Source organism: Sinocyclocheilus grahami, unplaced genomic scaffold (genome assembly GCF_001515645.1).
Source record: "Sinocyclocheilus grahami isolate Dianchi unplaced genomic scaffold, SAMN03320097.WGS_v1.1 scaffold832.1, whole genome shotgun sequence".
In the NCBI taxonomy this organism is placed as follows: Eukaryota; Metazoa; Chordata; class Actinopteri; order Cypriniformes; family Cyprinidae; genus Sinocyclocheilus; species Sinocyclocheilus grahami.
The window spans coordinates 434,446-446,764 of NW_015506011.1; the positions used below are offsets into that span (position 1 = coordinate 434,446).

The window sequence follows — 12,319 nt, forward strand, 5'->3', positions numbered from 1 at the left end:
TGTGTGTGTGTGTGTGTGTGTGTGTGTGTGTGAGTGTGTGTGTGTGTGTGTGTGTGTGTGTGTGTGTTGAAGGGTTTGTCAGACACCGTTGCCTGACCTGATGCATTCCACTGCCTTCCTTCCCCATCAGCCTGGCTCCACTGCCCTGTGGAATTGTGGGTAAGTCAGTGTTGGTTCTGTCTGGCTGCTTGTTGTCATTGGCGTCTGGGCTGAGCGAGCGAAGTTGGGAGACACTAACTCACACAGACACAGCAGGAGGCTGTTTACAGCCCAGCAGGAAATCATTAAATTAGGGTGGAGTCGCTCAAGCACTGGCCATCCCATTTACTTCATCAGACTGATCCGGGAAGGTAAAGACCCTGAGAGCATCGCCGCAGCTGCCAATCACTCACACACACCACTCTCTATACAAAAGGCCTTGTTTTGAATATTTATTGACATCAAAGAGCACATGAATTTTGCCCCAAACATGTAAAAGCGGGCTACTCTGAATTGTGCAACTCCTATTGTTCGTTTAGAAGATGCATGTTTGCTGTCCAAGTTGTCAGACATATTATATCTTGGATATACACTATATAACAGATTGCAGCTTACAGCAGTTAGTTCCAGTCCTTGGATTTGATAGGCTAAATCACTGAGACTTTTTGCTCTGTTTGTATGAGTTTCAGACAGACTGTCAGTCTGTGTGTTAGTGGTGGGGATTTTCAGTGTCTTTCTCTGCATGTTACATAGTTACGGCAGTAGGTAGCGACAAATTCATTTTTGTGAGTCATTGAATCATTCATTCAACCAATTGCTTTAAAGACACTGATTCATTCAGCAGAACATGTAACTGTAAAAATGAGTTCAAAAGCAAATAAACAAAAATAAATTAATTTCAGTGTTCAATTACCTAAACAATATGCATTTAGGCTTACAAATAAAAATGATATAGTATCAGTAATTTATCTAATAAATCAATTATTTACTTTAGCTAAAAAAATCATAATCTTCAAATAAAAAAAATTATCGTCAAAGAAACTCACTTAATTTTGACTTGAATTTATCTTGAAGAAAGAATCTTCTTTCCCCATTTAGACTCTTGAAATTTTTTCTAACAAATAAAAATGTTTCAAATATATTTTAAATGTATATAACTTCAAATCTTTATTGTTGTTGATTTTCAGAATATACATTTCCAAACAAAATAATACTTGAGTACACCAGGTCTTTATCAGCATGTTTCAAAGTTACACCAGTAGGTGGCGAGAAATTCATTTATGAGTGAATCATTCATTCAACTGATTCGTTCAAAGAAACCGATTCATTCATTCAGTGAAACAGGTGACTGTATTTCAGAGTGAGTCATTGAATCGTTTACTCAACCCATTCATTCAAAAGCACTGATTCATTCAGGAACAAAGCACCACTACTGCCTTTTGCTCTGAGATCAATTAATTGTTGGATCACACACAAAGTAACTGCAAATATTGTGTATGAAATGTAAGTTCCTTAATCATTATGCTCTTTAAATGCCAACAGAAAAATAAAAAAGAGTGAAACGTTCGGAAACCGGGGTCTATATATAACAACAACTCAACATAGTACGCTATAATTGTGTTAGAAATCAAAGTCATAAGATACACTTCATCTTGTAGTGCTTACTGCATACTGTCCAGTTTTAAGACCCAATAATGTCAGCGAGCAAAATGATGCGTGCTGTACATATCAACACTAATTACATTCTCCACTTCAAAACCATCAATGTAATAAAACGTAGTGAAAGGAAAATAAGTCCTAGTCCACCCACGCCCATCTGCTGTGGAATCACTGGCTCTTTTCCACACATGAAGAACTTATTCTCTTATCCTGCACTCAATTTATGCATTTTCTGCTGCTTTTGTTGCTGTTTATCCAAATAGCAGAGGGTAGTGTCTGTTTTTGCTCTTCTTTCATGTAAAGGCAGTGGTAATGATTTTCTGCTTTGTATTTGTTTTGTTCCCTCCCTTAATTAATGCCTCTTTTATAATAAAAACAAAGAGCTCTTTGAGACGCTGTCATTCAGAATCAGGCCTCTCTCTTTTCTGCTCTCCCTCACTGTTTCTTGGCTTTGTAAAGACTCTGTAGTTGATCTAGCATCTCTCCGATATTCAAATACAGCTTCATTTTGGACGCAAATAACGACAAAAGCACAAGTTGTTCTGCTAGTTTGACAGTTAGACTCGGCCTTCATCACCAATGAAGACATCAGACGGTACCACACATTCATTCATTCTACATTTTAATTGCATATTATCAAGACAAATCCTTGATTGTGTTTAAATAGCGCATTGCATGTTGACAGTCTGTTGCATCTCACTCCAAAATACAAACACTTTTATCCAAGCCGAAACATTCAATATTGAAAAGTGAATCCAAAGTCTGTTAGGAAAATCACAATTGCCAGAAAAGACGCTGAAATGGCAAGATTAAAAAGTATAGCTGTCTGGAGCATTCGTATGCATGTTCAAATGTTCCATAATTCTCAGCATCAAACATCTCTGACCCAAAAACTGGCTTCAGGGTCGTGTTAAAGTCGTGTAAACCGGCTGCTCCCAGCTTGCACCGGGACTGTGAGACGGACTCGACAAGCTGTTGAGAACAGGAGTCACATACGATCTTCTGGAGGAATGGAAGTACGGATATTGGTAAATGCCGGCGGGATACCCAGAAAATGTGGTGAAGTACGTTGAGTTCTGCTGGTCGGGACAGTCAGTGAGTTCAGATTGGGTCGGTGACCCGTGAGAGTCTCCGTAATGAGATGGACTCAATTGTTCTGTTTTAATGAGCGGCCTTTGTTGGTTTGGTGACCCCTTGTTCCATGCTGAAGCGCTGCTGTGAGGATGATGGTGGTAGGACGCGCTGAGACAGCCGGGACCGGAGTGCTGTCCGCTGGTGTTCTCCATGTGACCGTTTACCGGCAGGTACTGGTCAAACTCATGCACGTCAAACGGGCCCATGCCGCCGATGACGTCGCTGCTGAGCTCCGAGAGGTCCACAATGCCAAAGTCGATGTTGTGTCTTGCGTTTTCCGACACGTGCCGGGACTCCAGCTTCACGCTTTGATGCTGATCGGACTTCGGGGTGGTTGGAGGCGTGGGAGGACCGTGTGGTTGACCTGGGTTGGAAACATTGAATGTAAAATAACCATTTTTTCTTTGCGTGGAGAACATTTTCAAAATCTAAGACTCTTTTTCCACTATAAACAACCTTTTGTGGAATGGAAAGATTCCATGGATGCTAAAGGTTCTTCATGGAACCTTTATTTTTCAGAGTGTATTGGCATTGATGGTCCATGAGGAATCTTTAACATCCAACACTCTTAAAAATAAAGGTTCTTTACTCATTCAGTGGTTCCAATAAGACCCAATAACGTCCATGCACAAAAGGTCCTTTACAGTGGAAAAGGTTATCAGAGTGTGGGCAGCCATTTGTGCTGCGGCACCCGGGGAGCAGTTGGGGGTTCGGTGTCTTGCTCAAGGGCCCCTCAGTCGTGGTATTGAAGGTGGGAGAGAGCACCGGACATTCACTCCCCCTGCTGGTACGAAACTCGAACCCACAACCTTTGGGTTACGAGTCCAACTCTCTAACCATTAGGCCACGACTTCCCACTGTTAAATTAATCATTTGATACAATACACTTATTGTGTACATGCATGTTTTTATATTTGAAAATTCTATCTTGTACATCCGTAATTAATCTATGTAGTTACATCTGTAATTACACTGTTGTACCCCTTAAACCTAACCAAACCTGCCCCTAACTTTACCCGTAATGTGTCCACCTCAATAGCAGCAAAAGTGTTTTTCAATTCAACATGAACACAATAGGTACATTGCACCTATTCATTCTTTTATTATTAAGTGCATAGTATTGAATGACACCTAATATAAAGTGGGACCAATGGTTCTTTACACTCTTAAAAATAAAGGTTCTTTATTGGCATTGATAGTGCCATCAAGAACCTTTAACACCCATGGAACCTTTCCATTGCACAAAAGGTTATTTTTAATAGTTGAAAAAGTTACTTTAGATGATTAAAATGTTCTTTACACTTAGGAAAAATATGGTTCTTTCAAGAAGGTTCTTTGAGGAAGCAAAAAACGGTTCTTCTAGCGCATCACTGTGAAAACCCCTCGTTCCATTTATTTTTAAGAGTGTGGAACATTTCCATTGCTCGAAAGGTTCTTTTCAAGAGCTGTTTACAGGAAGGTTCTTTGAGGAACCCAACATGGCTCTCAGTGTAAGTGCAGAGGTGCTGTGTGAACAAGATGTTACTGTAGTTCTAGACTAAATGTGAACATGCATTTACTCATCTCACTTGCACAAAAACAGATTCAGTGTCCCTCAAAATGAATGAAAACAGTGCAATGCAAACCTGCAATAAATAACACAAATATCTTTTATGCATTTAATCACATTTTATGACTCAATATCTTTGCAGCCGACATTCGATGATCCAATTCAGCCATATTAATAAGCAAAAATGACTTAAAATAAACATGACATTTGTTTTTCTTGAACTTTCTTCTCCTGCATTCTTCATGCAATCCAGAATGGCTGAGGCGTATTCGTTTCACTTTTGGTTTGGTGTACACTTGCCAAAAATATTAATTTTTTATATTAAAAACAAATTAGCAAGCCCAGCCCAAATGAGAAAAAGTAACGCTAAAGTAACGTAACGCATTACTTTCCATAAAAAGTAACTAAGTAATGCAATTAGTTACTTTTTTAATGAGTAACGCAACATTGTAACGCACTACTTTTAAAAGTAACTTTGACCCCAACACTGATGGTTCTTCTATGGCATCGCTGGGAAAAACCCCTTTGTGGAAGCTTAAAAGAGTGTAGCCTAATAAAACGCATATGTCACACACCACAATTTGTAAGACAATCGATCTTTCATAAATCAGCTCACCACCATGGGCCGGTTGAAGGTGCATCCCTCTCATAGCCGCTTCCGTCTTGTACATTTGATCCGAGGGGTGAGGGGTCTTCTCGGCTCCCGCGTCCGCATCACTCTGACCCGGCTTCAGGCTCTTCCGCCTCCGCGGCTGGTACTTATAATCCGGATAGTCTTTCTTGTGCTGGAGTCGCAGTCTCTCTGCCTCTTCCACAAACGGTCGTTTCTCGCTCTCAGAGAGCAGCCTGCATGAGCCGTGCATGATCAAATGAACACAATCGTGTGAATGATGAACAAAAATATATCCAGATTTAACTGGTAGCTAGTTTCTGGCTGCTCTAAGCTGGTGCAGACCGTCTCAGTCCAGCAACAAATCGTTTACAAGCAGCTCCACAAGATATGCCATCTATTCCCTTAAAGTATGTACATTTCACTAGTACTGTAGTTAATGCAGTCTCTGTATTCCACCAGTTACTAGTACATATTCAGTTAGTAAACTGGTAACACTTTACAATAAGGTTTCATTCGTTAACTACATTAGTTAACATTAACTAACAATGCACAATACTTCTACAGCATTTATTAATCTTAGTCATCATTTAAAAAACACATTTTATTAGTTAATATTAGTTAATGCACCAACATTAAATTAACTATTATTGACTAGCAATAACAAAGATAAATAAATGTGTATTCCACCAGTTACTAGTACATATTCAATTAGTAAACTGGTAACACTTTACAATAAGGTTTCATTCGTTAACTACATTAGTTAACATTAACTAACAATGCACAATACTTCTACAGCATTTATTAATCTTAGTCAACATTTACAAACACATTTTTAAGATCAAAAGTTGCATCTGTTAATATTAGTTAATGCACCAACATTAAATTAACTATTATTGACTAGCAATAACAAAGATAAATAAATGCTGTAAAATATTGTTAGTTAATGCAATAACTAATGTTAACAAATTAAACTTTATTGTACAGTGTTACTGAACTTTCTTTGCTACTATACTCCATACAGTATGTGACTTTTAACAAATTGCTAATTTTCTGTTGTTCATAACTATTCACATCCGACTAGTGTGTATTCCGAATCGTTGCATACACTCCAGTTTTAACTATTCACTAGGTAATATACTTATGAGAAGCTAGTATCGATCTCATTCAACCGATTCCAACAGATACATTTGTTTTATTACGCGTTAAATAACTAATCTGAATTGCTGCATGGTTTACATTTGACTTCAAAATCCCACTACTAAGATTAAACATTCTAGTGTCTAATTCAAGTGCGTGTCTATTTAATTAGTACTGGGAAACTGGAGTAAATAGTAAGTAGCCTACTAGTATCTGATTTAGTTACTAGTGACTTTAAAAAGATACATTTGCCTTTTAAAATCAGTACTAGTAATATACAAAAAGCTAGTCAGTGTAAGGAGTGCTTGCCATTCACGAGCCCTAATGTTCTTCATTATTGCGCAAATACACTATGCATTGTGTAGCCTACATGATGTGCTGTAAAGTGTGATCCATCGATCTCCGTGATGCTGAACCGAAGTCCACGTACCTCCATAACTTCCCGAGGGTCTTGCTGAGCTCGGCGTTGTGGAGATGCGGATACTGATCCGCGAGCTTCCTCCGCGCCGCCTGCGCCCACACCATAAACGCGTTCATGGGTCTCTTCACGTGAGGCTTGTCTTTCAAAGACCTGCTGCCCTGCATAGACATCGGAACCAGCGACCAGTCATAGCCTTTGAGGACCTGCGACACCGCGTCTCGAATGCACGGGGGGAAGCGTGCGTCCTCCTCGCTGCTCGCCGGGTTACCGGCACCGGTTTGGGACTGCGAGCCTTGCTCGTCGGACATTGATGGAGAGGACGGAGAAGAGTCCACATCGCCGATTAAAGAAGGAGTTTTATCAGGCTCTTTCGACATTTTAAAAATGCGCAAACGAAGATAAACTAACGGTGACGACAAGAACGTTTACGCACGCGTTTTACGCGTGATTCAGAGCTCTAGAAAGCCGTATATTCCAAACCGACTCACTGGTTTCTTGAGTCTCGAGCCTCGGTCGATCGACACTGGTGAATGAACGGGCAACATTTCACAACTTCTTGGTAGGAGTGAAGTTTTTCTGAGGTCTCTGTAGTCTCGCGCTCCTCCTTCTCTCCTCTCATTGGAGGAGCAGCTTTGCTCGTCGGACCTTGATGGAGAGGACGGAGAAGAGTCCACATCGCCGATTAAAGAAGGAGTTTTATCAGGCTCTTTCGACATTTTAAAAATGCGCAAACGAAGATAAACTAACGGTGACGATAAGAACGTTTACGCACGCGTTTTACGCGTGATTCAGAGCTCTAGAAAGCCGTATATTCCAAACCGAGTCACTGGTTTCTTGAGTCTCGAGCCTCGGTCGATCGACACTGGTGAATGAACGGGCAACATTTCACAACTTCTTGGTAGGAGTGAAGTTTTTCTGAGGTCTCTGTAGTCTCGCGCTCCTCCTTCTCTCCTCTCATTGGAGGAGCAGCTTTTGCGCAACTTCTCCAATTGGTCTGTTCAGGACATCAGCAACTTTTTCAGATAATTGAACATAATTGACTAGCAAATTAGACCGTAAACCCATAAATGCACATGGGTTCCCTGAATAACCCAGCCTTCGCCCACTGTATGTTATGAAAACGCTCCTATAACTTAATGACTTGAATAAAACATTATAATATTTTGTATGTGAAAGATGGTTTTCACAGCACAAATGATTCTGTCGTTAAAATATTAAACTATATATATATATATAGTTTAGAATTAATTCAATACATTCAGTCAAGAGTTGTTGTTGTTTGGGGGGGGGGGGTATTTTAAATAGAACAGCATTTGTTTTCTATGTTTTCTGGTCTGTGGAGGTCTTTGACATTTCCACACGTGAATAAGTGAATAAGTTTGAAATGCACTTGGTTATTATTTTTCATGCTCGGATTACATAAAACATTGTGTGCATTGCTAATTCAAAACGAGACATTCTGCTTTGCTTTAGTATACATGAGTGCCTCCTGTTTTTTGTGCACATTTCTCCTGTTTCAGGCGCTCTGTGAGTGTGTGTGTGTGTGTGTGTGTGTGTGAGTGTGTGTGTGTGTGTGTGTGTGTGTTTGACATTTCCTCTTTCGGATGGTTGCCAGGGGTTTTTGGCTGTGTCAAGAATGGGCAGAGAAACTCTCCCTTGCCTTTTTGTCTCCTGTCAGCTGAACTTTTATAGAAGTGAATTGCAGCGAACAGCAGTTAAAGAGTTTTTAATTCAGCTGCAAGCAAGCGCCCATCTGATAGTGTGGAAGTAACATCTGGTCAAACTCCTGTCACATGCACCTGTGTGCTTTTTACAGTAATATTGCATACTTAGATGCTCTCGTGCATGACTGACACTAATTACCTGGAATCAAATTTAGATTATTTGGTCAGAATTTAAATGAGGAGAAATTGCCCTTGCCGTTACCTTCTGTATGATCATTTCTGCACTGCTGTAGAGTTAGAGTTGGTGATTTGTAAAAGGATTTGAAGAACTGACTGCTGCACACAACATATTCTTAAATAGACATGCGAGAATTTTGCTACAAAAGCATTTTGGCTATAAATTAGTGGAAATTACTTTATTTTATTTTTGCACATTTTAGTTTTTGCTTGAATATTTTTATTGGCGATGCTTTAAAGTGATGCATTTGGAGACAAAATGTATTTTTAATGTTGAGCTGCAGCAATAAAAACATTGAAATTTAAGAGACATTTAGAAATCACAATAGTCAAGTCTAGTTCTTATTCATCTAATGTTATTTTAAATGTAATTTTGCATTGTTACAGTTAATACATTTTAGTATTTAGTTTTAATGTAATTTTTACCCTTAAAAATAGCTAGGCTTAAATCTAAGTGTTATGTATTTATTTATGTTTTTGAGTTGTTTATAACATTTTTACTGTCTATTTAATGCTAAATTTAAGTTTTATGTATTTATGTTATGTATTTATTTATTTTATTTGAATATAACATTCCCATCCATTTAGATTACACATTTTTATCATCAACAAAGTAATAATCTGAATGTGATGCATATTTGTCAGTCATACATCAATGAAATGATTTCTGCACATAAAAAAAAACAATTTGCTATGATAACTATTTGCATGTTTGATTTTATTTAAATAATCATATTTTCAAAATGCATTCATTTAAATTGCTAAGAATCAGCATAAATCTGTTCATTGCGAACTCAATAAAATGCATTCAGTTAAAAAGTATGAGCATGGTTAAAATATGGTTAAGACTGAAAAACATGGGATTTATTGACAAATGTGACCTTAATGTGTCTTAAGTCGCTGGGGGATATTTGTAGCAATAGCCAACAATACATTGTATGGGTCAAAATTATACATTTCTCTTTTATGCCAAAAATCATTAGGATATTAAGTAAAGATCATGTTCCATGAAGATATTTTGTAAATCTCCTACCGTAAATATATCAAAACTTAATGTTTGATTAGTAATATGCATAGCTAAGAACTTCAATAAAAATATTTTCTCAATATTTAGATTTTTGTGCACCCTCAGATTCCAGATTTTCAGATTAATAGTTGTATCTCGGCCAGATATTGTCCTATCCTAACAAAGCTCATGTATTCAGCTTTCAGATGATGCATAAATCTCAATTTCAAAAAATGGACCTTTATGTCTGGTTTTGTGCTCCAGGGTCACATACTGTATATGCATCACATTTCATCATTAGTTTATGTTCATTTTATACAGTTAACAGTTCAGATACATGCATCTTAAATATTATTTGAGAACCGCTGAGCTCAAATGCATGCTGATGTTAAGTGTAAATGCCTGAATATGTAATTATTATTCCTTCAACAGTACATGTGTTTATTTGTTGCATGCTTAGCCTCAGTAATTCAGTCATGTGAATGATTTGATTCAACCACAGCAGCTTAAAAGTCAAAATGGCTCTAACAGATGGAAATAAACGCCTGATTCCCTTATGGTTTGGATCGATTTTAATTACATTTATTTGTTATTTAGCTAAATAAGTAAATGGCATATAAGATGTGAATTGCGATCATTAAAGCAGTGTGACACAGAGGCTCTTAATGCTGGCTTTATTTATTGGCCAGCTGATAGGTGGGTTGAGGGTGGGAGTCAGTCATTTTCACATTAGTGCAATCGCATTTTAGGGAGCGAATACTCATTCCAAGTTTCCTTATTACATTATCCTTAATGTCATAAATGCAAGAATGCACTTGATAAGCAGCAAAAGTACTGATGCAGTGGGATGTGAACTCTTGTCTGGGGAGAATGATCTGACTTTGGATCCCGTACTGAATGTTATGTTTAACCTCAGTGTATTGTGACTTAACATGTAGCTGGCTTTCCTGCTTGATTTGCTGCAGAGAGATCCAGATCACCTCAGGTTCAGAAAAACAGCTGTCAGGAGTTAAAATGTTTAAAATCTGCCACCAGTAATACAGCTGATGAGGAGAAGAGCGCTTCTATGTGTTTATGATGTAGCTCTTAAAGGGACAGTTCAGCCCAAACCAGAAAGTGTGTCAGTTTTTCCACTCTCACGTTGTTCTAAACCTTTAAGTCTTTCCTTCTGAGTGGAGGATATAAAAGGCATTATCTTGATAGTCCTGGCCTCAAAACTACAATTCAGTGGAAGAAAGAATATGTCAAATTTTCACTTTTTTGTTGCTTTAACCCTTTAAATAGGCCTCTAAATGATCAAAACGAATCTCTGCCATGTCTTCTGTCTCTGATTAATAGTTTAAATCAAAGCTCTTTTAGTGTAATTGTACGAACGTCCAGCTTCAGCTGGAGCTTCTCGTGTCAAATCTTGACTGATTTTGATCAAGTAAGCGTCAGAATAACGTCAGTAATATCTCCAGATGAACACTTACTGCACTGAAGCAGCTCAGCTTTACTTGATTCTCCATCAATCATGTTTTAGAGTCTCAAATCTGATCCTCAGGATCTTTTGAGGAGCGTTTGTTTCCAGAAGCTTTACTTTCACTGTTCCTCAGCGGAGGAATGATCTTCACAAGCCTCCAGAACATCTCACATCTGAGGAGGAGCCTTTATTTCTTCAGCTCTCAATCACTGCATTATATGTTTGGAGCATTTCAATCTCATCTTACTGAGACAGATTACTGGAGATATAGAGCGGCCACTGATATTTATAGCATTTTATGTTCGTATCTGATGTACTGTTAGAAAGATCTCACTGATTTACATCACAAGCATCAGAATTACATCATATAAATATCAGCATATGCACCAAATTCATATTTTTGCTCAGTTTGAGTCTGAATAAAATGAAGCTGTTTTTTCCCTCCATATTATCAGACTATATGAGCCATAAAATGGATCGAATATGATGCACAACAACAACAACAAAAAACATAAGCAATTAAAAAAAACATATTTCGTTTGAGCTTTCGGTAAACTGTTCCATTTAAAATGTTGAATGTTCGAATGATTGTTTATGGTCTATCAGAGGAGTGCAAGTAATTGTCAAGCTTCACTCTCCATATTATCAGACTATATGAGCCATAAAATGGATCGAATATGATGCACAACAACAACAACAACAAAACATAAGCAATTAAAAAAAACATATTTCGTTTGAGCTTTCGGTAAACTGTTCCATTTAAAATGTTGAATGTTTGAATGATTGTTTATGGTCTATCAGAGGAGTGCAAGTAATTGTCAAGCTTCACTTTCTGATGTAAAAGGGTTGTTTCAAATTGTGCACAAAATATAGCTGCTAGAAGCCTTTTAGAAACTGAAATATTAACAGAAACAGTCATTTACAGTGTATAAATATCATATGAGCAAAATGCCATCGATTGCAGCGTCTTTGAAATATTATTACTGATTGAAACTGGAAAAGCATGTGCTATGAAACAGACTGTTATTAGCGTAGATGCCATTCTTCTTACGATGTAACAAGTACATCGAGATGAACTACTTGTGTATTAATATCGAGCACATTTCTCAGAATACAGCAACATAAAGTTTAGCTTATGCAACTCCTCTCAGCCGTGTGGTCTTATTTTGGCCACTGAGCAACAAAAAAAAAACTCTTTAATGTCAAAATGTACTGAAATGGTATCACTGGTGCGGTCAGTTGGTTTTAGAGCTTACATAAGAAGGTAAAAGGAGACCTTGTGTGTGTAGTCAAGGGATTTCCACTGATTGTAGAGCAAACAAAACCCTGAAAGGTCCAGCGTTCGGTGAGTCATGAAGAGTAACGGACCCTTAAAAATACATGCAAAAATTAAAAGGTTAAATTGAAAGATTGAGATTGGATTATGTGGATCTCGGCTGAATGAAGCATGAGGGAAAT

At 38.0% G+C, this 12,319-nt stretch overlaps 1 protein-coding gene across 1 annotated transcript; it reads right to left on the reverse strand.

Annotated features, from left to right (window-relative positions):
• Window positions 1-1,548: 1,548 nt before the first annotated feature.
• LOC107562681 (transcription factor Sox-8-like) lies at window positions 1,549-6,896 on the reverse strand. Its single transcript, XM_016247367.1, has 3 exons — window positions 6,502-6,896; window positions 4,938-5,167; window positions 1,549-3,136 (listed from the first exon to the last, which is right to left on the reverse strand). The coding sequence occupies exons 1-3, from the start codon at window positions 6,867-6,869 to the stop codon at window positions 2,538-2,540; spliced, it is 1,197 nt and encodes a 398-aa protein (XP_016102853.1). The 5' UTR covers window positions 6,870-6,896; the 3' UTR covers window positions 1,549-2,537.
• Between the last annotated feature and the right edge of the window lie 5,423 nt (window positions 6,897-12,319).

What these genes read in the sequence shown, in the direction of transcription:
- LOC107562681 (XM_016247367.1), bottom strand. Translation starts at nt 6,869, where the DNA reads ATGTCGAAAGAGCCTGATAAAACTCCTTCTTTAATCGGCGATGTGGAC. An exon ending in ACCCTCGGGAAGTTATGGAG is followed by an intron (nt 5,168 to 6,501) that starts GTACGTGGACTT and finishes CGGCTCATGCAG; the next exon opens with GCTGCTCTCTGAGAGCGAGA. An exon ending in CCTTCAACCGGCCCATGGTG is followed by an intron (nt 3,137 to 4,937) that starts GTGAGCTGATTT and finishes TTTCCAACCCAG; the next exon opens with GTCAACCACACGGTCCTCCC.